This window comes from Nicotiana tabacum, chromosome 7 (assembly GCF_000715075.1).
Source record: "Nicotiana tabacum cultivar K326 chromosome 7, ASM71507v2, whole genome shotgun sequence".
NCBI classification, from domain to species: Eukaryota; Viridiplantae; Streptophyta; class Magnoliopsida; order Solanales; family Solanaceae; genus Nicotiana; species Nicotiana tabacum.
Genome location: NC_134086.1, coordinates 87,452,176 through 87,479,368, shown reverse-complemented (window position 1 = coordinate 87,479,368; position 27,193 = coordinate 87,452,176). Strand labels below are relative to the sequence as shown.

The 27,193-nt window shown below is 39.2% G+C and overlaps 2 protein-coding genes across 2 annotated transcripts; one reads left to right on the top strand and one right to left on the bottom strand.

The window, feature by feature from the left end:
- Positions 1–3,305: 3,305 nt before the first annotated feature.
- On the bottom strand, positions 3,306–5,681 carry LOC142162160 (uncharacterized). The gene is made up of 6 exons (XM_075218484.1): positions 5,328–5,681; positions 4,554–4,731; positions 4,293–4,435; positions 3,653–3,988; positions 3,520–3,603; positions 3,306–3,401 (listed from the first exon to the last, which is right to left on the bottom strand). The coding sequence occupies exons 1-6, from the start codon at positions 5,679–5,681 to the stop codon at positions 3,306–3,308; spliced, it is 1,191 nt and encodes a 396-aa protein (XP_075074585.1).
- Positions 5,682–7,006: 1,325 nt separating this feature from the next.
- On the top strand, positions 7,007–7,744 carry LOC107817983 (uncharacterized). The gene has a single exon (XM_016643883.2). It carries the CDS (start codon positions 7,007–7,009, stop codon positions 7,742–7,744), a length of 738 nt encoding a protein of 245 aa, XP_016499369.2.
- Positions 7,745–27,193: the final 19,449 nt, after the last annotated feature.

Sequence of the window (27,193 nt, the reverse complement as noted above, 5' to 3'; positions counted from 1 at the left end):
ACATCGTAACTCGGAGTCACTCCTACAAGGCAAAAAAATATACTCAGTGCAAAATAATACCATTTAAAGTTCAAACACTAGTAAAGTGCAATTAATGGCCAAAATACACAATTATAGCCTACCATCAACACTCCACACTTAAACCTTTGCTTGTCCTCGAGCAATCAAACTACACTTCACCTAAAATACGACCTTTTTCAACAACTCTCATGACTCATCACACCAAGACTCTTTAAAACAGATTAAGTACAATATTGTAACATCTTAACCTCAAGATTTGACTCAAAAGCACCACACATTATTTATAACCCGCTCACTCATTCTAACACAGAGGTTCAAGCATTACTTTCCTTCGTGAATCCAGTGCTCGTTGCCTATATTACAACCAATTAAAGTCTTACTTGATATTTGACTAAATGAGCTCAATTAGTAGAGCAGTACACTACGGGCAAGCCTATGATACATCTTTTTGTGGCATATAAATGTTGTTTCTGAGAGAGTGAATTCTTTTTATTTTGAATTCCTAATTGTTCTTAATGTCTATTATGTGTGGAACTACTCTCTATTTTTTTGTAGTAGCATACATTTGGATATAAGAGTGACTACACCTCTCTAAGCACTTTAATACATACACTTTAACATTCTAAACCCCACACTCCTGTCAAACCATAGCTCCACCTTTTATATTAATATACATTAACTCCATACTTCTCTAAGAACAATTGCATCAAGAGTTACCACTTATCAAAGAACATTTTGCACAACAATACAACAAAAAATTTTATTTTCTTTTTCAATTCATGTCACGACCCAAACCGATGGGCCGCGACGGGCACCTGGTACCTTACTCAACCAAGTACTAACATAACGTATCTTTCATGTCATACTATCATATAACTGAGCCGGCGAGGCTACCGTGAAATAGGTAGAATGCAATAGGTAATGCCAACTTATACATTAGCCATATGGGCCTCTAAGACTAAATAACCACTTGAACACTGAACATCGGCCGACAAGGCCATACAATCTTTTACGTATATGACATCTGTCTACAAGCCTCTAAGAATTCATAATTTTCATAAAGGTCAGGACAGAGTCCCGCTATACCAAACAATACACATCTAACTCATACTAACCAAACAAGCAACTCCGAAGCAAATGGAGTGCAATAACATCTTCCGCTGAGCTGATAGCCTACTTGGAGGGCTCTCGATCTGTCTATCGGGACTTGCGGACATGAAACACAACGTCCCCAAGCAAAAAGGGACGTTAGTATGAATAATGTACTGAGTATGTAAGGCACATAAATAGGTACATAACAGACATGGAGGAAATATAGAGTAAATGACTCCACCTGTAAGTCTGAATAATTTTGTAAATCATGAAATAATTATCGTATCATACATATGCGTATAAATGTCATGTCGTGCATAGGTACATATTTCATAACGTCATCAGCCTCTGAGGGCATCCCATCATATCATCTTGGTCACTGTGGGCAAAATCATCAACGTATACCAGCTGATCAGGTGGTGGTGCGTATACAACGCCATAACCTTTCCCATATCCTATACACACACACACACACACACACATATATATATACACACACATAAATACGCGTATATAATCAACATTTGGTCATGGGTCAATGTACATGAATACAATGCATGAAAAGTACGTTAATAAAATCTCGTGGAGTGTCATAAGACCATTATGCCTTTGAATAATATCATGAAGTAAAATTTTTTAACATACGTATTTTTCTGAGACCCATGAACAAATGATAGAATAATATGACACATGGAGAATCAAGAACATAAGCATCTCTAGCATTTCTATGAATAGAGTTATTTATAAAGGTTGTGCATTTGCACGTTTCGTTTGCATCGTATGAATTATGCCAAAATAAAGAAGGGATAACATTAACATACTTGAAGTAGGGAAAAATCCGTATGATATACTTGGAAAAGGTTACACCGTATTCCTTTAGAATCGCAAAATCTCACGTTGCTACGGTGCTAAGATATCTTGTTGGAATTTTTTTTGTTTCAAGATTAATATCCATTCTTGTGTAATCTTTCGTTCTTATTGGAGTGTAATCTTCTATTCTTGCAATTGTTTGGAATTAGGAAGAAGCTTAATAAAGACCACAAATCAACCATTTAAGGTCTTGGTAGCTTGTACGTAAGTCACCTTACATTGAATATGGTGCAAAGTCATTTAAATCAAACATGCAAATGGCACTTAAGTGCCACCTTTCAACTTTTAACATGGGTCATTTTCTTTGAATATGTGGCTGCCACATCATGCTATACAATACTTATCCAATATATCCCCATTAATTAGGTAATGTCCCGTTACCCGGTAATTAACTAATTACCCGCATAATTAAGAATTTTCTCAACTTACTTAAAATATTACTTACTTTTCATATACCTTATATAATTTACTACCATGGTCATGTGGTACCTTGTATGGTACTAGTCCATAAATATCGGGTAATTTAGCTATTTTTTTCCAAAATGCCAAATTTCAATGAAATTCATTTTTTTCGACTTGCTTCCCCTCTCACCTTCACGAATTTACTCATCACTTGTTTGAAATAGCATAATCCTTATAATCTCCAAATAATCTTTCCCTTGAACTGATGTTAACGTCTTTACGATAAATTCAATGTACAATAATACAAGGTGCAACATCGTCGTAATTTAATACTGCAAAGCATAACATTACCATAATGTAATACTGCAGGGTGCAACATTGTCGTAACTTAATACTGTGAAGTGTAACATCATCATAATTTAATATTGTAGGGTGCAACATTATCTTAACTTAATACTGCAAAGTTTAATATCATCGTAATGTAATACTGCAAGGCATAACATCATCGTAATATAATACTGCAGGACGTAACATCATCATAATATTGCAGGGTGTAACAATTCAAGTGGCTCTTATTATTTTCGAAACAATGCACCTTTCTCCTTATTTCAATAGTTCCACTCAAATAGTTCTCCATGACCTTTGTTGCAGTGCGATTTCCACCATAGTGTCCTCCAGCTGCTCCATTATGGTAGTGAGACAGAGTGCTTGCCATCTCTCCACCAGGCACACATCTTTGAATAACACCATCCGCACACAGCTTAAACAACAAAGGGTCATTCCAAAAATAACCTTTTACCTCACTTTGCAGCTTCTTTCTGATCGGAGGTCAAGTCGTATGGCAGTTACCCACTAGCCAAGAAGTTGGCTATGTCGCCTAACCATGGTGGTCTATCAGAGACTACTGCAATGGAACAAATCTAATCATCTAGGAACTCTTCCCGAATGTCCACCGCTTCAACAGGTGGTTTCTCCAATTGTGACATGTGGTCAGCCACTTGATTTTTGTGCCCTTCCTGTCTTTGATTTCTAGATCAAATTCTTACAACAATAATACCCACCACATCATATGCGATTTGGACTCTCTCTTACTCGCAAATAGTTCGGTGCTGAGTGATCGGTATGCACTATTACCTTGCTTCCCAACAAATAGGATCTGAACTTGTCAAAAGCAAAGACTACTGTAAAGAACTCCTTCTCTGTAGTAACATAGTTCACCTGAGCATCATTCAAGGTCCAGCTTGCATAGTAAATGGCTCTCCTCTACCCCAGCATTGCTCCTACTGTCATACATTATCTCAAAAGGCTCACTCCAGTTAGGAGTCACCATTATGGGGGCACTCACTAGCTTTTCCTTGATCAGTTCGAATGCTCTGAGACACTCCACATCAAATACAAATTTCATATCCTTGGCAAGTAATTCAGTTAAGGGCTTGGTAATGCTAGAAAAATTCTTAATAAACCTTCTATAGAAACCGGCATGCCCCAAAAAACTTCTTATGCTCTTCACTGAATTCGGTGGGGGGAGCTTGACTATCACATCTACTTTAGATCTATCAACCTCAATACCTTCAACTGTGACCTTATGGCCCAAGACTATCCCCTACTTAACCATGAAGTGACATTTTTCTCAGTTAAGTACTAGGTGAGTGTCCTCACATTGTTTCAGAACAAGTTCGAGGTTCCTCAAGCAATATTCAAAGTCATATCCAAATAGAGTAAAGTCATCCATGAACACCTCCAGACACTTCCAATTCAAATCTAAAATTATTGACATCATGCACCTCTGGAAAGTATCTGGTGCCTTGCATAGTTCGAAAGGCATTCTCCGGTATGCAAAAATTCCGGACGGGCATGTAAAGGTGGTTTTCTCAACATCTTCGGGATAAATGGGTATTTGATTATACCCTACATATCCATGTAAAAAAGTAGTAATATAAGCGCCCCACTACTTCCTCCACCATCTGATCAATGAACGGAAGAGGGAAGTGATCCTTCCTTGTTGCATCATTTAATTGCCGGTAATCTATGCACATTCTCCACCCAGTAACTGTTTTGGTAGGAATTAGTTCGTTGTCCTCATTTTTTAGCACCATCATGCCCCCTTTTTTTGGGCACAACCTGTAGGGGGCTAATCCATTGATTGTCAGAGATGGAAAATATTATACCTGCATCCAGCAATTTGAGTATCTCTTTCTGCACCACCTCTTTAAGATTTTTGTTCAATTTGCACTGAGGCTGCACCACTGGTGTACTCCCTTCTTCTAATAGGATCTTGTGCATGCAGATTGCGGGGCTGATCCCCTGAATATTGGCTATACTCCAACCAATTGCCTTTTTATCCTTCTGTAGTAACTCCACAAGAATGTGTTCATGTTCACCTATCAAATCAACACCAACAATTACGGGAAAATTGTTAGTCTCCAAAAAGCATATTTCAAATGTGTCGGAGGTACTTTCAATTCCAGCTTCGGCTTGCTCTTTTCTTTCTCGAATTCTTCTTCATCTACCACCCGTTCTCTTACTTCCTTTTTGATCTCAGGATCTTCATCCTCTGTTGTGCTTGATTAACTAATGCGTCTCTCTAGTGAATCACCTACAATCTTATCCATCTTGTGTTGTTCATCTAACTCTCCCACCACATCTAGTTTGAGATAAGTATAGGCAGATGCCTCATCACATGGGTATTTCATCATTCTCTTCATTTGAAACACCACTTTTTTGTTTCCCACTCATAGCATGAGTTGCCCCTTATATATATATCAAGAATAGCCCGGCAAGTGCAAAGGAATGTTCTCCCTAGGATTAGAGGTACATCTTATTCACTTCCATTCTACCACGTTGAAGTCTACTAGGAATATAAATTTGTCTACCCTTACTAGAATGTCCTCAATTATGCCCCCCGGTATGATCACGGTCTGATCATCTAGTTACAAGGATACCAGCATATATTTGATCACTCCTAGCTCTCCTTCTAATTTCTTGAACATTGATAATGGTATCAAGTTAATAGATGCACCTGAATCGCACAAGGCTTTGTCAAAATTTTCGCTACCCAACGAGTAAGGTATAATGTTTTTAAACTGCCAGGATCCCCACACTTCTAAGGAATTTTGTTCTGTAGAATGGCATTGTAGTGGGCATTGAGTTCGACCACTTTCGTTTCCTTGAGCTTCCTTTTGCTTGAAAGGATTTCCTTCAGATATTTTGCATAGGTCAACATCTGTGTGAGAACCTCCGTGAACGGGATGTTCACATACAACTGCTTCAGTATCTCCAAGAATTTTCCAAAGCATTTGTCTAATTTCTCCCGCTTCATCTTTTGATAAAAAAGTAATAATGACATGTGCTTGCTTTCCTCAATTGCGCTGCTCACCTTTTGCTTATCAACCTCCTTGCTGCTAACATTCTCATTGGGTAGAGATTCACCAATTTTCTATTCTTCAACTATCTTGGTTGAGTTGATCTCCTTCTCATCCCTTGGTTTTGCCTTGGTCTCTGCCAATGTTTTCCCACTCTTGAGAGACACGGCTTTGATTGTCTCTTTTGGATTCTTTTTAGTGTCTGCCAGCAAAATCCCCGGTGCACTTTCTGACAACAATGTTGCAAGCTTCCCCATTTGTCTTTCCAAATTCCTGATGGCTATGTTTTGCTCCCGGATTCTCAATTTTCTTATCAGATTTATTTATAAATGCCTTCATTAGATCTACTAAACTTGAGTTGTTGGGCTACAGAGGTTTGTATGGTTGGCTCTGTTGAGTTTGGAAACTAGGAGGTCCTCGCACTGGTGCTTTGGGATTTTACTGCTACCATGAGTTCAAACTACCAGTTGAAGAACTCCATGAGAACCCTAAATGTCTCTGTCCCATAAAACTGAAATTACCACCTCCTTGGTAGTTGCCTCAACATTGTGGGGAACTTCACTAGAGGCAACCACCAAGGAAGTGGTAATTTCAATTCTATGGGACAGAGACATCCAAATTTCTCATGGAGTTCTTTAACTGGTAGTTTGAATTCATGGCAACAACAAAATCCCAGAGCACCAGTGCAAGAACCTCCTGGTTTCCAAACTCAACAGAGGCAACCATACCAACCTCCAAAGCCCAACAACTCAAGTTCAAACGATCTAATGAAGGCATTTATAAATAAATCTGATGGGAAACTTAAGACTCAAGGGACCACTATCAGGGAGCAAGGCACAACCATCCAAAATTTGGAAAGACAAATGGGGCAACTTGCAACATTATTGTCATAAAGATCACCGTGGACTTTGCCGGCAGACACTGAAAAGAATCCAAAAGAGACAATCAAAGATATGTCTCGTAGGAGTGTGAAAACATTATCAGATCCCAAGGCATAACCAAGGGATGAAAAGAAAATCAACTCAACCAAGATAGCTGAAGAATAGAAAATTGGAGAATCTCTACCCGAGGAGAACGTTAGCAGTAAGGAGGTTGATAAGCAGAAGGTGAGCAACGCAGTTGGGGAAAGCAAGCACATGCCATTGTTACCTTTTTCTCAAAAAATGAAGTGGGAAAAATTAGACAAAGGCTTTGGGAAATTCTTGGAGATGCTGAAATAATTGTATGTGAACATCCCGTTCATAGAGGTGATCACACAGATGCCTGCCTATGCAAAATTTTTGAAGGAAATCCTTTCAAGCAAAAAGAAGCTCAAGGAAATAAAAGTGGTCAAACTCAATGCCCACTGTAATGCTATTCTACAGAACAAAATTCCTAAGAAGTGTGGGGATCCTGGCAGTTTCACTATACCTTACTCGTTGGGTAGCAAAAATTTTGACAAAGCCTTGTGCGATTCAGGTGCACCCATTAACTTGATACCGTTATCAATGTTCAAGAAATTAGAAGGAGAGATAGGAGTGATCAAATCTATGCCAATATCCTTGCAACTGGCTGAGCAGACCACAATCATACCAGAGGGCATAATTGAGGACATTCTAGTAAGGGTAGACAAATTTATTTTCCCAATACACTTCATTATGGTAGATATGGAAGTGAATAAAGAGGTACCTATAATCTTGGGAAGACCATTCCTTTACACTGGCGGGTCTATTCTTGATATATATGAGGGAAAACTTATGCTACAAGTGGGAAATGAGAAAGTGGTATTTCAAATGAAGAGAATAATGAAATACCCATGTGATGAGGCATATGGCTATGCTTGTCTCAAACTAGATGTGGTGGGAGTGTTAGCTGAACAACACAAGCTGGATAAACTGGTAGGTGATTCACTAGAAAGATGCATTAGTCACTTAAGCAAAATAGAGGATGAAGATCCAGAGATCAAAAAGGAAGTTGAGGCACTAAAAGATGAGAACCGGGTGGTAGACGAAGAATAATTTGAGAAATAAAAGAGCAAGCAGAAGTTGCAATTGAAAGGTTCTCTCGACATATTCAAAATATGCTTTTTTGGAGACTAACAATTTTCCTATAATTGTTGTTGCTGATTTGACATATGAACAAGAACACATGCTTGTGGAGTTACTATGGAAGCATTAAAATGCAATCGATTGGAGTATAGCCGATATTTAGGGAATCAACCCTGCAATCTGCATGCACAAGATCCTATTAGAAGAAGGGATCAAACCAGTGGTGTAGCCACATTGCAAATTGAACAAAAATCTTGAGAAAGTGGTGCAAAAAGAGATACTCAAATTGCTGGATGCAGGTATAATATATTCCATCTCTTACAGTCAATGGATTAGCCCTGTACAGGTTGTGCCGAAAAATGGGAGCATGACCGTGGTAAAAAATGAGGACAACAAGCTAATTCCTACCAGAACAGTTACTAGGTAGAGGATGTGCTTCTATTACCGGAGATTAAATGATTCAACAAGGAAGGATCACTTCCCTTTTCCTTTTTATTGATCAGATATTGGAGAAGGTGGTGGGGCGCGGGTGTCATTGCTTCTTAGATAGATATTCATGGTACAATCAAATACCTATTTCTCCCGAGGATGTTGAGAAAACTACCTTTACATGCCCATCCGGAATCTTTGCATACTGTAGAATCCCTTTCGGACTATGCAACGCACCAGCTACTTTCCAGAAATGCATGATATCAATATTTTAAGATTTGAACGGGAAGTGTCTAGAGGTGTTCATGCATGACTTTACTCTATTTGGAGATGACTTTGAATATTGATTGAGTAACCTCAAACTTGTTCTGAAACGATGTGAGGACACTCACCTAGTACTCAACTGGGAAAAATGTCACTTCATGGTTGGGGGGGGGGGCGAAGGAGGGAATAGTCATGGGCCATAAAGTCACAGCTGAAGGTATTGAAGTCGATAAAGCTAAAGTAGATGTGATAGCCAAGCTCCCACTACCAACCTCAGTGAAGAGCATCAGAAGGTTTTTGGGGCATGCCAGTTTCTATAGAAGGTTCATTAAAAAAAATTCCAGCATCACCAAGCTCGTAACTGCATTACTTTCCAAAGATGTGAAATTTGTATTCGATGTGGAGTGTCTCAGACCATTCTAATTGATCAAGTAAAAGCTAGTGAGTACCCCCATAATGGTGTCTCCTAACCGGAGTGAGCTTTTTGAGATAATGTGCGATGCCAGTGATGTGGCAGTAGGAGCAGTGCTGGGGCAGAGGAGAGATAAACTGTTCTAACCCATTTACTATGCAAGCCGGACCTTGAATGATTCTTAGGTGAACTACGCTACCACGAAGAAGGAGTTCTTTGCAGTAGTCTTTCCTTTTGACAAGTTCATATCTTATTTAGTGGGAAGCAAGGTAATAGTGCATACTGATCACTCAGCACTGAAATATTTGCTGAGTAAGAGAGAGTCCAAATCGCGTTTGATGCGGTGTGTCTTGTTGCTGCAAGAATTTGATCTAGAAATCAAGGATAGGAAAGGCACAGAAAATCAAGTGGCTGACCACCTGTTGCGATTGGAGAAACCACATGTTGAAGCAGTGGACATTCGGAAAGAGTTCCCAGATGAGTAGATTTTTTCCATTGCATTAATATTTGATAGACCACCATAGTTCACCGACATAGCCAACTTCTTGGCTAGTGAGTGGTTGCCACACGACTTGACCTCCGATCAGAAAAAGAAGTTGCAAAGTGAGGTAAAATGTTATTCTTGGAATGACCCTTTTATTGTTTAAGTTGTGTGCAGATGGTTGATTCGAAGATGTGTGCCTGATGGAGAGATGGCAAACATTTTGTCTCACTGCCATGATGGAGCAGTTGGAGGACACTATGGTGGAAATCGTACTGCAACAAAGGTCATGGAAGCTGGTTTCTTTTATCCTACTTTGTACAATGATGCACGAGCTTTTATAGCTACATGTGACAAGTGTCAATGGGAGGTAATATTAGTAAGAGGGAAAAAATGCCTCTCAACTCCATTCTGGTATGTGAAATTTTTGACATTTGGGGCATTGACTTCATTCCAATCATCACATTCTTATGAGTATTTCCTAGTAGCCATTGACTATATCTCTAAGTGGGTCGAAGCAATCCTTACTAGGATTAATGATGCTCAGGTGGTGTATGAGTTCTTATGGAAGAACATCCTTACCCTCTTTGGGATGCCTCACGTGATTATCAGTGACAATGGGTCACACTTTTTGAATAGTGCAGCTTTGTCCAAGTATTGGGTCACACACAATACAAGAACCCCGTACCATGCCCAAACTAGTGGGCAAGTTGAAGTGGCTAAACATGAACTTAAAAGAATTCTTGAAAAGATGGTTAGTGCTTATCGTAAAGATTGGTTTATAAATTTGGAGGAAGCTCTATGGGCGTAAAGGACTGCATTCAAAATAACCATAAGGTGTTCACCGTTCAAACTAGTGATGGAAAATCGTGTCACTTACCTGTTGAGATAGAATATAAAGCATATTGGGCAATTAAGATGCTTAATCTTGATCTTAGTCTTGCCGATGAACACAGGTTGGCGCAGATGAATGCATTGGAGGAGTTTAGACTGGACGCGTATGAAAATGCACAGATTTTCAAGGAAAAGACTAAAATGTGGCATGATCGCCTAATTAAGCGAAAGGAGTTTCATGAAGGGGACAAAGTCTTACTATACAATAGTAGACTCAGATTGTTCCCCAGAAAAGTAAAGTCTAGATGGACGAGACTGTATGTGGTAAAACATGTATCACCATATGGAGCAATTGAGATTCAAAACCAGGACGAAATAGAAAGTTTCAAAGTGAATGGGCACAGGCTAAATCATATCTTATTGGAGAATTTGCTCAGCAATCCTCGAGCATCAAAATTAGTTGAGGATGCCCAGTTGAGTCAAGCTAACGACTATTACTCAGAACTACTTCTAACTCTTCTATTAGTAAGATTTTTCACTTTGTTTATAGCAAAATAGATAGAAATTATAGTATATTATGATGTGGTAGGTGATCTCGCTCAAGATCACACCTCAATTCAAGGTTATGAAATAGTCGATTGTAATAGTAATACCCAATAAGGAGTCGGGGTCGAATTCCACAAGGAGCTATACGTGGGATGTAGGAGTATAGATTGCAATGTATGAGTATGAACTATCTCAAGTTACACTTTCACAAATTGGTGTTTGTTCTATGTCTATTCTAATATAAGATTACAAGATTAAGAAATGAAACTAAGAAATTGTTTTTTGTTGTTGTTTTTCAAATGATATAAAAAGCCTAGGGATATGACCTTTACCTAGGTGTTTGCCTAACGGAGTTGTAGATTTTAAAGCTTGTTTTATTGGTCGGGGTGTATTATAGCTATCAACACTTGAGTACCCCACTCAACACCTCTTGGTCAGAAAGTAATTTTGCCCAATTTTGCTTTCTCATGTCCAAATGTGTATTGAACAAAGTGGATGATACAAAACTCAAATCGGATCTTACTATCTCTAGGTCCAACCATTTAATCGGGACTATCAATCTCTTGATTTACCCAATTTCTTATTAGTTTTCCTAGACTAAGTCTCTCTTTCTCAAGTAGAGACCAAATCAAATAGTCATGAACTAATATTTGCAACAATTAGTTCTACAATTAAAAGCAAGAATAAGGCCAAACAATAAACACCCAACCATAAACAAGCAATAAATCAAACACCCATTAAGATTACACTCTAGGGTGAAAATCTATCTACTCATGCTTAAGATAGAAGAAATAGAAGAAGAAATGATAATTAAACCCATATTTATAAATTAAAAGGATGAAATCAATATTCAAAAAGCTCAAAATAACAAAAACTACTAAAAAGGGTAAAGAAAACCGTCTAGTGTAGCTGCTGATGTCAAAACTTGACCTAAAAAAGTAAAACTCTTCTATTTATACAGGGCTGGAATTTTCGAACAAAAATGCCCTTTTAGAGGTTCTGCGGCCGCACAATTGCATGTGCGGTCCGCACTTTGCTTCAGCCTAACAGGATTGGAAACGCGGCCGCATAATTATGAACTGCGGTCACACATCTCTCTTTCTGCGGCCTGCCATATTTCTGAGTGTGGCCGCACGTTGCTCTTATGCGGACCGCACAAATATAACTGCAGCCGTGAAACTGATCGTCTGCTGCCGCACAATAATTGTGCGGTCCACACTTCTGTAGAACTTCAGAGGCAGGTTCTATGAACTTTTGCTCTTGCCCAGTTTCTGTGGCCGCACATGTCATGTGCAGACCGCATTTTGCACAGGTCTCTTATATGAGTTTCTTCACAATCTGCGGTCCGCAATTCTGAGCTTCTGTGCCTGTTTTTGTCCTTGATTTCATACCACTCCTTCTTGAGTTGGATTTCATCTCGGGGGATCATTTTTCAAATTTATCAACTCCCCCAAAATTAAGCTTTTGCTTGTCCTCAGTCAAATAAGGTAATTCTCACCTCCACAAGTTAAGAGCTATTTTAGCTAATCAAAGATGTATCAATCACACATCAATTGGGACCAACAATTACCCACAACACTTATGAATTATCAACAAGGCAACGAGTTGAACTTTTAAGCACAAATAGTTCTAATGTGACAATTGAGCATCAAGAGTTAACTTTATTTATCAAGGAAGCTCGCTCTTTCATGTCGGTCATTGTGGATCCCAAACTACTCCTCCTCTACTCTCCGTTAGCATATCTCAATTAAGAATGTAGCAAGAAATTCAAAGATTTGTGAAAGGTTCTCTCGTCTCTCTCAAAAGAATGTCACAAGTACGACTATATGTACCATATGCTTGCCCCTCATGTAGATCACCACTAATGTAAGCTCACTCGTCTTGAAATCACATAGGGCTTTTTTGGAATGCAGTGAAGGCTTTTGGACTAATGTTGGATATGTTATGATAGAACAGGTTCATCTTTCCTTAAACACTCCATTTTCTCTTATCGACTCATGTTTTGCCAACTCTTTGAGGCATTTTCTTTTCCTTAGGGGAACTAGAGAGACTTAACATCACTCTTTTTTGGTCATGATAACCATTTTCTCTTTCTTTGCTTTCTCCATGCTTTGCATCATTACTTTTCTTTGAATCCCTTCAACTCTTCAACTTATTCACTTTCTTTTTGCATTTTCTTTTTTGTTCTTTCTTTCTTTTTCTTGCCTTTCCTTCTCTTCATTTCTTTTCTTTTTTTGTGCCTGTTGATACCCAATTTTTCCCTAAGTATTTTTTACACTCAAAATACTTTCAAAATAACATATATGTGCATACATAAGCATGCCCAAGTATTTTGATATTTTTCCCAAATTTTAAGGATTTTTCAAAATCAATTTATTGTCTATTTTAGCAGTGCAAAATCCAATAATTATTTCCAAAATTATCATTTTGGTGAATAATTTATTTATTTATCATATTTATACCAAAATATAATTAAGGTGATTTTTGCATATTTTTACAAATTTATTTGGTATTTTTAAAGCTAATTTGCATATAATTGCAATTATAGCTCATGTTTCGATTAATAGTATTTTTATAATTGCAAAATCAGTTCTAGTATTTTTGTATTACTAATGGTTTCAGTACTTTTAATTTTCTTTTAAAATCATTTCCATTATTTTTATAAAATTAAGAGGGAGAAATTGGCTATTTAATACATAACCTATTATTATTGCAATTTTAGCCCCAATTGTAACCCACCCCATCAGATTTTTAATTAACCCAATACTCAATCCAAATCCGCCCAGCCCAATCTCCGAATAACTCGGCCCAGCTTCGATTTAATCTGAGCCATTGATCAAATGAGATCAACGGCCCAGATTTCGTTTCCTTAATTAAATTCTAACTACCCCCTGACCCCTCATTTCATCAAGATCGGTCTATCTCTCTACTTGGTCTCTTCCTCTCCTCCTTCTCTCTACAACCTTCTGGTTCTTCTCCGATGGCCTTCACCATCTATCCGGCCACCTCCAGCCTCACCTCTTTCGACCACTAGCCGCCGTGAAACCTTATCTCGCTGATTCCCTCTATCTTGGAGACCCCAGGAGCCTCCACCATACGATATGGTCACTGAAAGCTTTGCCTGGTTTGTCTTCGGCCTTTCTCGGATGGGTTTTGATCCGATGGTGCTATGAACACCATTATTGTTGAGTTTCACAGCCAGGTTTCTCCTACTTCTCACTGGTTTCTTATGAAACCCTAATCTCTACCCAGACCTCTTAAATCTTTGTATTTTGTAAACGATTTTAACTCACACCTTTATGTTTTACACTACTCTCTACTTGATCTTTACGATTGCTCAAGTTTTAAACATTTTGTTCCCTTTTTTTTCAAACTAGGGTTTCTGAACCCCTTTTCGAAATCACTTTATCTTCTGATTTTGAGTACTATATGTTTGTGTTTATTTTATTTGCTTGTTTGTGTGATCTACTGGGTTATTCTCCGAGTTCTATGCTTTAATTTTGTTGTTAGGGTTCCAACCTTCTACTGTTTCTGTGATTTCTTGCTTAGGGTTCTCTGATTTTCGTGCCTATTGTGTTTAATAAGTCTAATTATTCATTGTTTAACAAATATTATGCTGATTCTGTGCATCTCTTCGAATCCCTAATTTTGTATATGTTTTCCTTAGAAGTTTTTCACTGATTTTGAATCACTTCTTTATTTGTGAGATGCTTTCCTTACGTAGAACTAATTCCTTGTGATTTTAGTCTCATCCGTGATTCTTTGACTAATTTTTAGAGTTAATTTATATTTTTACCATATTTATGCGCATAAACATACTTTCAAATATTCAGTATATATTTTCCTTACTTGAAATATTACGTATTTGGCCCTTATTATATGTTACATGCTTTACTACTCCTATTATGGTAGATTCAGTAGTCTAAGGGATTCTTTCCTTATCTGATATAACTTGTACCCATTCGAATCATGACTCCCTAATTAAAAGGAGTTTGGTCCTGTGATTGATTCCAATTGGTATTGCTTCTATAATTGTGTACTTGCTACCCTATTCTTTACTTGTTTTAAAAAATATAAATACTCTACCCCCTGTTTAGCATAACAGACGAACAACCACACTGTTCTGAACTCTCTCTTACACACACAATCATACTCACTGTTCTTTCTTACAGTCCTACACATTCTCACTCGCTTCTCTTATTGACTACTGGTTACCTAGTCGGCTAAAAGCCAAGACTGAGTAACTTGTTACTCTACTATTTTATTGCTCTATACATTGCTTCTCTCTTGGTCTGCACACTACTGCTCTACTTCCCTGCACACTACTGCTCTATTATCCCACTCTTGACTGGTATGTCTGCTATTTGATTTACAGCTTCCAAAACAACATGTTTTTATGCATATTGCACTTTCTCTTATTTCTTTTATGCTTCTACTTATGGTTCTGCTGTTTTCATTGCAATTAGTGTGCCTTTTTGCTAGTTCATTGATATGATTACCCTTCCTTTAATTCAGCATGTCTACTGCTTCCCTTACTTGTTTAATACAGTTCTTCCTTACCCCTAACCCCAGTACATTATTAGCATATATTCACGACCCTTCCTAGCTACTAAATAATCCTGAACCTATTCCATGAGCACTTTGGGATGAAATGTGTTATGACTATTTAAGTTCCGAAATGTTTTCTTTGATGTCTACGTATGTGCAACTATGCTCTTACATGTGAACTACTTGTCCCCATTTCCCCTTTCCTCTGTTTGTGTTTGCTTCCCTGAACTATGTGTGATATTTTAGTTCTGAGATTGTCCTACTCACCTTCTTACAAAACTGTCACATTCTTCTATTGTTTTTCTTTCAAGAACTGATTCTATGTGGATCCCTTTTAAACTATTTTTTTTCTCAACTCAATTTCCTTAAAACTATATCACGCACTCTCACTACTCTTAGAGATTAGGTTCTACCCCCCTTCGTGTAAGCATTGCATTGGGTACCTCTGAGTACTCACTGAACTTTGATGCACAAGGCTGGTAATTCCACACTGCACTTGTTCAACATTTTTTGGTAAATGTTTGGGTGCTGGTATTTGCCAGGGACTCAATGGGGCCTTAGGGAGCTTTGCTGCACCCAGACCATGACAAAGGCTGTGAAACTCGAAAGGAGTGAGGTTGGAAGATTGGGCCTGGCTGAAGGCTCCCTATAGAATAACTTCTTATTTTTTATTCTTTATTACTGTAATTCGGCTATATTTGGTTTGTAATAATTTGTAAACGAATGATTGGGGTCGAATAGTGAATATGGGAGGGGTTATGCATGCTTAGTTCAAGTAATGGGTAAAAAACATGCTTATAGGACTTTATTTACCTACTTGCGCAATATATATCATGTATAGGACATGCATCTCACATATTAGTAATCCTGCTTTAGGCTCTTTACTTTCAGTCTGTTATTATACTCATTTCGTAATCACGATTAGTTAATAACCAACAAGTAACTGTTATAAAATTACTATTGCATTCTCATTAGCATTTAGAGACCATGTTTTAGGAGCTTCTATGTGCATTAAACATCCTGTTACTTAGGGTTTTTATTTTTTTCTGAGTTGCAATTGTTGAACGCCTCACCAGTATGTTTAATCTAATAATACAAGTTTGGTTAACCGCATCCTTTTAAAACTGGAATTAATATGCATGTTCACCCCCTTTAAGGTAATTAGGCAATGCATACGATGCCTAGACAAACTTTAGGCCTAATAAGAATTGATTAATCATGTTTTACCTGTTTAAGACCAATCAGCCTCTTATAATTTTGAACTCTGCTGCTCCCATTCTTGCTGAAGTTCACTCTGTTTTTTTTAAAAAAAACTCCCGCTCTATCCGGAAATAAAATCTTGAAATTGTGCATCTATTTACTCTCACTGATTTTCTGATTCTTGTTCTATTATGTTTTCAAACTACTGGGTTACCATTCTCTGCCCAGAATCGTGCTATTTTAAATACTTGTCCCGCACCTCGTTAAGCTACTGTCACTACTTGATTTTCAAAAACCATGCTTTAACGATTTTTTTTATCTGTCGCTAAACTCAATTGCTGTTATCTATTCATGTTTTCTGAAAACTCCTATCTTTGAGACCTTAAATGTGTTTGAGACGTGCTGATTATATGTTTACTTGTGGAGGGATCTGTGAGCTTTTTATTTGCATTTGTGTTCCCTTTATGTGTAGTCCTACTTGTTATGTATGTCGCTTAGCATTTTGTCCTTTAAACCTAAGGGTTCAGCCTAGTCCTTACCTTGTAGGAATAGTGGTCCTAAATACCCTCTAGGATTTATAGGATTGGATGGGTAATAACATGCAATAAGTAACGATACCATTCCGCGCTTTAATACCTTAATGGGGTGAGATGAGTAGAATATGGATATGATGACCGGTGCGCTAATATCACGTGCGACCCCTCTTCTGAGGAGTGATTGTTGGATATTGCATTGAAGTGATCCATATTAATCATAAACCTAGGACCCCCTTCCCTTTATTTGCTTTCATCTCTTCTTGTAAAATTATTCAAATCCTTTTTCATAAATTTCTGCCCTCTCTACTTGCCTTCAAAAGTTTTCAACCTAATTGCAATGTTATATGCAAGTCCTTATTTGAGCCTTGATTGTTTACTTGTAAAGTCACAATTATAACATGGACGGGACCACACTAGTGGATCTTGAGGGGTGCCTAACATCTTCTCCTCGAGATAATTTCTATCCCTAACCCTAATCTCTGGTTTCTTCATCTTAAACTCTTCTAAAAAGTGTCCTAATGCACTATAATCATTAGGTGGCGACTCTTCAACTTCTAAACCCAATTCTCGAAAGGGAATAGAGTTGTCCTCCCAATGTCGTATACCAGATTTTGACCCGTAGAAAAAGGGGGCGTCGACAGCATGGCGACTCTGCTGGGGATTCTTTAGGCTTTTACCATTGCATGTTGCTTGTGACTTTACTGTCTCATTAATTGCTTTATTTACTATCTTTTATTCTTTCACTACGAAACTGACTTGACTCTTCATGTCTTTTCTTTCCTTTAACTGCTTTCCTTTACTGCTTTATTTCAATACTGTTGTAATTACTGCAATTATTGTAATCATTTATCTTATGAACGTGGAAATACATGTCAATTTGTTTCATTCTTGTAAACTGCATCTTCAACATCATATTCCACTCGTGCCAAACAAATACCATAGCAACGCTTATAATGAGTGGTTGCGCTCTTCCAATATTATCACCCTTTAAATTCGGCAAAGGCGTATTTGCGGTAAAACCAGTCGATAAGTGGTGCAGTCGACGGTTACGTGCCTTTCCCTCTTGAGTTGTCCGCTCAAGGGTACCTGTCTAATACCCCGATAGAAACCTTACTCTGTTTAACTGTGCATGCATCATGGTCAAACCTAGCCGAGTCAGTTATGTTGTCCACATAATGACTCATTAATATAGCCCTGTCCGAAGTCCACTGGGTTTCCTTGAAACCCAAACGGACGCCACCATATTCTGTACATTTATTTGGAGAACTTAATGCTTTTTATGCTGATTATTGGTATTAAATAGTCGAGTCCGGTGGGGGTGAGGTATTAACCCTTTTTGTTTTGCAGAAAATGAATGACAAAGTTCCTGACTTCGGTATGGTAAACATACCTTCACTCTTGCAGACTTGGTGGAGAAACCTCCCATCGAGCAACCAAATCAATGAATGGAAAGAGAGAGTCACCAAGGTTAGTGAGAAGCTAGAATACCTGGAGTACAGCTTGCTGGAATTGGAAGGGAAAGTGAGGAAAAGAGTCATCGACTGTCAAAATGCCGAGGAAGGCAAAAGAGAACGTCTAGCGATAGCATTTTTACTGGAAAATCTGCGTGAGCTGGAGGACTTGATCAACGAGAACATGCTACCTGAAGAAGGCCCTTCTGGGAACAAGTAGTTAGGAGTCTTCCTTTTCGCTTTTAATGTAATAAGGCCAATGGCCACTAGTGACATTTTACTTTCTGTTATTTAGTATCGTTTTGGATTCGTCTTATTTTTATCAATAAAATGAGGCATTTAGCATTATAAGTTCTCCAAATTAATTTGTCGCTAGGCCTACCTCAGGCACAACGAAGCACCCAAATTAGGACGCGATTTATATTCTTGCACAATGTGTTTAAATACTGCAACATTTTTCCTCATAATCTGCACTAACTTGTTACCTTGTTTTTTGTTTTTTTTTATTTTTTATTCCCCTCCCCAAAGGTTAGTTCGTGCATTCTGGCACTATCCATTGGAGCATCCGATACCTCACCTGGAGCAGATTTTCCAGCCGGCAGATACTATATATGGGTCGGAGGAAGATAAAACATTGGCAGCCGTGAAGAATCTATTCTTGGATGATGATGATATGGATTGCTGTGTTATTTTCAAGGAGGAAAGGGAGGAAGGCCCTTCTATACAAGTTGTGAACCGAGGAGAGCGCCTCAGCAATTGGTCAATCAGAACCACCAGGGCCCGGAAAGCTTCGGAGTAGCAAGGCTAAACAAAAGCACCATGCATCACGTTTGTACCTTTTACTAGCTGATTTTATTTCTGCATTGTCTTTTAATTTTGAAAAGAGCTCTAATATTCAAAACAATTATGAATTCAATCGAAGCATTTCAGTTTATTATATATCTCTCTCTTATTATTTTTTCTATCATTCACTTTATTTTACACAACATTACTATTACTTGCCTTGACGATGAACCAACGATTGTGACTTGCAACTGTCACACCTCCTTTTTCCGCGCCCGCGGGGGCACAGGGGAGTTTTTTCCAATTAAAGGACAATCGAAACGGGATTTATTTATTTATTTCAGAGTCACCACTTGGGAGATTTAGGGTGTCCCAAGTCACCAATTTTAATCCCGAAGCGAGGAAAATGATGACTCCATATTACAGTCTGCGTACCAGAAATCTGGATAAGGAATTCTGTTAACCCGGGAGAAGGTGTTAGGCATTCCCGAGTTCTGTGGTTCTAGCACGGTCGCTCAACTGTTATATTCGGCTTGATTATCTGATTTTATACAAGTCTGAACTTATGTGCAAAATTTAACTTTTAACCGCTTTTATCATTTACTGTTTTTATCAAGAATTGCAACGTTGTGAAAATGTATCTCGAACCGCGTTACAATCAATGTACCCGTGGTCGTCGACACACTTTGACTCCGTTGAGATTTGGATTTGGGTCACATCAATGTGCACCCGAGTTTAAGGAAATTAAATTGTTAAAGGCGCGCCTAAAGCGACTAGCGTATTTATTTTGGGTAGGACCGTGGAATTTTACTAAATGGTCCATCCCGAAGTCTAAATAATTTTTAAAGCAAATATTTACTGAGGGCCCCGCAATTGTATTTTATTTGGCGAGGCTCATCTCATTCTTATTTTTTTTCAAAAATGAATTTGCAACATCATGGACACGCATCTCGAACCACATCACAATCAATGTACCCGTGATTAGAAACACATTTCGAATCCGTCGAGATTTGGATTTGGGTCACATAAATGTGCACCCGAGTTTAGGAAGGTAAGGTTTATTAAAGCGTGTCCTAAAGAGACTAACGTGTTGTTATTTTAGGAGGGTTGTGAGATTTGCTAAACAACCCGTCCTGGAAACTAAATGCTTCAATAATTTACATTTAACAAGGGCCCCGCATCTGCGTGTTTTGTTTATTTTCATCGAGGCTCATCTCGTTCTTATTTTAAAAGGATATCCTATAGCAACTACGTTTCTTGTCGTGTTCGTCTCTATCAATTGAAAACGGTGGATAGTCCTAATTAATTACATGCTTGCAAGTTGTTTGTAATGGAATTCGGAAATGCTTAACAACAAGTCGGGACCGAAGCTGCGTGCACAGTCGGCCAAACAAATAATCCTGGGCCCAAATCCAGCCCACGCGCGGTTGGCCAGACCTGGGCCACTGCTCGCTCGATGCGGGCCTGCCTGATCTGTCCTCGACCTGGGCTCGACCCTTGTGAGGTTGAGGAGTGCAGGCTTGCGCCGTTTATTTTAAGGCAATGGTTTGCCAATTATAGGGGGACAATTTATCAAAAGGACACAAAATTAACTAACATGGATAGTTCTATGTATTTAAAGACATGCTAACCTTATAAAACCTAAGATACAACCTACTGCATTGGGGACCCTTTTATCTATCAGCCTGGTATAGCAAAGCAGAAGAAGAAGGAGAATTGTCAGCTGAGGGGTATGCGGCAAATACAACAACAGCAGATAAACAGCAATAACACAACAACAATCCAACAACCACAAATGTTTTCCACAGCCCACCAACAACCACAAATGTTTTCCAGAACAAAGAAAACCAGCAAATAGTCGAGCACCAAATGAGCAATCCCAGGAAAGAGTGATGAAACAACAGCAATACCAGAGTATTCAATGCAACAACACCAACAGTTCAGCAATCACAAGCAGCTCAGTCAATGCAAACCACAGAACTTGTCCGAGACAGCTTGACCAATATGAACTCTTATACAACTTTTCAGACAGTGTTTGGTTACAGTGTTTACTGGAAATTAACTTATGTTTTCAGTCTTTTTCTTTAAACTCACAAGACCTCTCCTCAGACTAAAAATTTTCCAGCCTTTTGTTTTCTCTTTTTCTGAAGACTAAAAGTTCAGCCCTGTTTAAGTTCTCAAATGGCTTATTTATAAGCCAAAAACCAGTGCAGTTAAGCTGCCTTTTTTGCTGCAACTTGCAGCCTGCCCATACTCTTTAAAGCCCATGCCTAAGCATCTTTTGGTGTCAGCCCCCTTCATTCCCACGCCTGGTTTTGTTTAATCAGGAGTTATGGGCATCATTTTTTATTCAATTTAAGTCCCATACTCTTATGTCTTGTTCCCCATTGGCATTAATTTAATCCCAAATTAGTACCCTACTTGTCAGCTCATTTAAACTAATCATTTTTGTTCTTTGCAAACCCCAGACTACCCCTGTTAAACCCTGGTTATCACTGTCTTGACCCTTTGCAGCATCAGGGCATTTTTGAACTGATGAAAGTTCAAATTCAGGACTGCCTAGACTGAACCTTTCAGTCATTTTTCAATGCAAACAAACTATTTCAAACAATGCTGGGGCCTTCAATCAGTGGCAAAGTATCAATTAGTCATGCGACATTATTAGCTCGTTTGATTCATTAGTTATAGAAACTAATCAACGACATTTATCGAGTCGACTATACTAATTATAGCAGGTAATAATCAGTCGCTCACATAAACAATATGTTCAGGGACCTAAAGGGCATCAGACAATTTTGTGTTCAATTACTGGGAACCTATATAAGTTTATTCATTTGACGACTAATCTAATCGAACATGTTCATCACAGAATACATTCAAATCATACACAGAAAACAATTGACCAAATAAAAGGTCTTTACAGAGATGAAAGAAATCCAAAAAAAATAACAAAATAACAACCAAACACAAAGAGATATGCTGACAACTTATTTAGAAATAAAACAAAAGAAAGGAAAACTTACCAAAATGTTTAAATCAAACAGACCCAAATCTGATTCAACTTCGAATTTTTGAGGCCGAACAAACTTTAATCAGGGTGTTCTCACATGAGAACACCTTGATTAAGGTCTATTAAACCTCAAACCCATGTCAAAACTGGCCGGGTTCCCCAGGTGCATGTGTTTCAAGTTCTGGATTTCCAGATCTGGATTTTTAGGAGTTGTGGGTAGATTCGGACCAAACCAAGCTTGGTTTGGTCACGAGGAAGGTCAGGGGAGTGTCTGGTATGAAGATGGGATGGTTTGGCATAGATCCGGGTTCGACTCAAATCTTCAAATGAAGATTCGAGACGAACGAAAGTGATTCGAGGTTCGTGGTTAGTGGATTCGTGTTCAGGGGAGTGAGGGGGTCTTAGGGTGTTCAGGGGGTGGTCACCGGCGTTCGTGCCGCCGGGTTCTGGTGAAAGGGAAGCTAGGGCGGCTGCTAGGGTTTGGGGGGGGGCTTCAGTGTTTGGATGAAGACGATGAGTGGGGGGGGGGGGTTAGAATAGGGGGCGTGGGGTGTGATAGGAGGCTTATATACGGGGAGGCTGATTCAATCCTGGCCGTTGGATTGATTAAAATTGATGGCCAGGATTGGGGAGGCTAGACCATACGGTGCCGTTTGGTTAATCAAGGGGTCGGTCAAAAACGGGAATGGGTCGGGTCATGAGGGCTAATAAGGGCCATCGGATCAATGGAAATGAACGGCCCAGATTAACCGTCCCTGAAACGACGTCGTTTCAGGAGGTGCCTGGGCAGGCCTGGTCTGGACCGGACTTGTGCTGGTTTGGGCCCATTTTTTTTGTTTTATTTCCTGGGCCTAACCCGTTTTTCAATCCCTCTTTTTGTTTTCTGTTTTATTTTTTCTTTTAAAACAAAAAATGAAATAACAAACAATAAAATAATGAAATTAAAACCAACAACAATGCAACATTTTAACACAATTATCACAAAAATATTTCGGTAAGTTAACTAAAAGCCTAGAACGAATGATGCACATATATTTTTTGAATTTTCTTTTACTGACCGAATTACGGTTTAATCACCCTGACATGCATATTTTGTATTTTGTTTGTTAATGATTAAATGCAAAATGGACAGATCCACAAATGACTAACAACACATGTCACGAAAAACTCGAACAATTGTACAGCGAAATCATTTGTCACTATTTTTATTCTCTTTTGGAGCGATTGTTCGTAAAGCAAAAATCACGTGCTTACAGCTGCCCCTCTTTGCACGAAGACACGAAGGGTTTTCGCGCAAAGATAAGCGAGCGATTTTTGCCCGTCCGAATACTCCGTGTGAAGCATTTGTGAAAAAGATTTGACCGAACCTTTGCTTCAGAGGGTTCCTACATATCCTGGGCTGAAAACAGGAATCAGGTCAATGTAGTTCGGGAAATTTGGTAGCTGGGACTACCGTGTGACTGTAGTGCTTGTTGTTGTTGTTGTGCGTTGTTGTATGCTGATGTAGGATGCTACTGCTCAACCGATCTCCCTATTACATTGCTCAAAGGAAAACAAGAAGCTAAGCTAAACAGAGGATCCTGAAATCTCATCCATCTTCAACTTGTTCTTGTTGCCTTGCTTTTTTGTCGGCTACCACTTTCCTCCGATGCCTTTATCTTGTGACTTTGGGAGATGATGCTGGTCCTTTGCTGACGTTTGAATGCCAGTTTCATCACTTTGCTTGATCCGCTGGGGACACGACTTTCTTCTTTAAATTTTCCAATGGTTTCTTCAATGGTATGTTTCTTCATCAGCATCGTCATACTGGGCATGCTACAACGCTCCCAAACTGCTTCTTTTGAGATGCGTTCCTTTTTCCTTTTGAATTGCGCGCTTGCCTCTGCAGTTGTCTGCTTCTTGGTGCTGGGGATTTTATGGTTTCCTGCTTGGGGATCTTTGTTGTAACCTTCCGTCTTCAGGTGGGGCTACTGATTCCAAACTCTAGAGCTAAAAGTATTCCCGCGTTATACTGGTGGGCGACCTAGAACTTAAATGTATTCCCACATTATACTGGTGGGCGACCTAGAACTTAAATGTATTCCCGCATTATACTGGTGGGCGACCTAGAACTTAAAAATGTTCCCGCATTATACTGGTGGGCGACCTAGAACTTAAATGTATTCCCGCATTATACTGGTGGGCGACCTAGAACTTAAATGTATTCCCGCATTATACTGGTGGGCGACCTAGAATTTAAAAGTATTCCCGCATTATACTGGTGGGCGACCTAGAACTTAAATGTATTCCCGCATTATACTGGTGGGCGACCTAGAACTTAAAAGTATTCCCGCATTATACTGGTGGGCGACCTAGAACTTAAAAATGTTCCCGCATTATACTGGTGGGCGACCTAGAACTTAAATGTATTCCCGCATTATACTGGTGGGCGACCTAGAACTTAAATGTATTCCCGCATTATACTGGTGGGCGACCTAGAACTTAAATGTATTCCCGCATTATACTGGTGGGCGACCTAGAACTTAAAAATGTTCCCGCATTATACTGGTGGGCGACCTAGAACTTAAATGTATTCCCGCATTATACTGGTGGGCGACCTAGAACTTAAACGTATTCCCGCATTATACTGGTGGGCGACCTAGAATTTAAAAGTATTCCCGCATTATACTGGTGGGCGACCTAGAACTTAAATGTATTCCCGCATTATACTGGTGGGCGACCTAGAACTTAAAATTATTCCCGCATTATACTGGTGGGCGACCTAGAACTTAAAAGTATTCCCGCATTATACTGGTGGGCGACCTAGAACTTAAATGTATTCCCGCATTATACTGGTGGGCGACCTAGAACCTAAAAGTATTCCCGCATTATACTGGTGGGCGACCTAGAACTTAAAAGTATTCCCGCATTATACTGGTGGGCGACCTAGAACTTAAAATGTATTCCCGCATTATACTGGTGGGCGACCTAGAACTTAAAAGTATTCCCGCATTATACTGGTGGGCGACCTAGAACTTAAAAGTATTCCCGCATTATACTGGTGGGCGACCTAGAACTTAAAAGTATTCCCGCATTATACTGGTGGGCGACCTAGAACTTAAATGTATTCCCGCATTATACTGGTGGGCGACCTAGAACTTAAATGTATTCCCGCATTATACTGGTGGGCGACCTAGAACTTAAAAGTATTCCCGCATTATACTGGTGGGCGACCTAGAACTTAAATGTATTCCCGCATTATACTGGTGGGCGACCTAGAACTTAAATGTATTCCCGCATTATACTGGTGGGCGACCTAGAACTTAAAAGTATTCCCGCATTATACTGGTGGGCGACCTAGAACTTAAATGTATTCCCGCATTATACTGGTGGGCGACCTAGAACTTAAATGTATTCCCGCATTATACTGGTGGGCGACCTAGATATTAAATGTATTCCCGCATTATACTGGTGGGCGACCTAGAACTTAAAAGTATTGAAATTGTTTCCCCGTTCTTCCGAGAAAATTTTCGACAATCGGCAGAAAATTTTCTGCCCCGGTTTTTAGTGACTTCCATGGCGGTGCATCTTGCTGCCATCATCAATCCTTTGTTTTCCTGCAGCAGACAAAAGGATTTAATCAGTTTTAATCGTGGTGGTAGAGGGTGCCTTTCTGGCGAGCAATTTTTCTCTCTTCCCCTTTTCTTGCTCTTTGTCCCCATAATTGGTTGGCGGGCAAAGTTGCCTGTTGGGGGTCTCTAGCCTACTGGGGATTGGTTTTCAATTTATCCCCTTTTCTGCTTTCTTTTAAAACACATGATGTGGGAGTCTGCTTCTAACTCCCGAAACCACTCCCTTTTGGAGCTTACTTCTTTCAACATTTCCGAGCACAATCCCTGCATTGCCTGGGACCGGCCTTTAAGACTGTTTGTATTATCCTGCATTGGATGAATTCCCCTTTGGTTTCTGGTAGTAAGCTTTGAAAAATCCTTTCAAGACACATTTTAGGAAAAGAAATAAAGATATGGAAAAAAGAAAAACTTTCTGAACCAATATTTTGTGGGAGGAGACAATCCAAAGAACTTATCTGGAGGACACAACTGGTCCCCGTGATCCTGACGTGCACCATAGATTCCCGACCCAGTCTATTTGTATCAATCGATTTGTCCGACGGTCTGACTTGCTGGGGATGATAAATGGATGTTCATCTTGTTGCGAATGTGGTAGCTTTTGCTGCTCTATCTTGTCGCCTCCTAGTGCCCTTCGAGGGGTTTCCACTGATGAGACTCTCTCTTTTCTCTCATCTCCCGGCGCCTTATGGTGCCTGTGAGGGTTTTCACCAATAAGACTCTCTCATTTCATATCCCTCATCTTACATCGCCTCTCGGTGCCTGCGAAGGTTTTCACCGATGAGACTCTCTCATTTTATTTCTTTCGAGGAATCGGGGCGTTGTAGATACGACCCTCTCTTCTGGAGACTCCTTTGGCTATCAATTCATTCCCAGTCTTACGATCCTCTTCTTTGCTGGGGATTGGTGTATTATTCTCGGTCTTATTTACCTGACTCGACATATTTTGAACATTGATCGGGAGGTCTTTTGGACGTTGAATGTTGGTTCTGGTGTGGAGTTAAAGAAAGGCTATGAAAAAAATGAAAATAATTTGATGGGTGATGTGCTACATCTTTTGGAATCAAACCTTTGTTGGAATTTTAAAACATAATTTCTGCCCCAGGTTTCTTGCTTGGGGAATTTATTTTTTATACTTATGTTGCGCTATGTGCGTTACGCACGCTTTACGCACCCTATGTACATTATGCATCCTATATTCACTATGATGCATACTATGTACATTATGCATCCTATATTCACTATGATGCATACTATGACCGAGCCGTGAGGCGCCTACGTATCCTCTTTGAGGAATCAGGTCAAACGTAGTTCCCA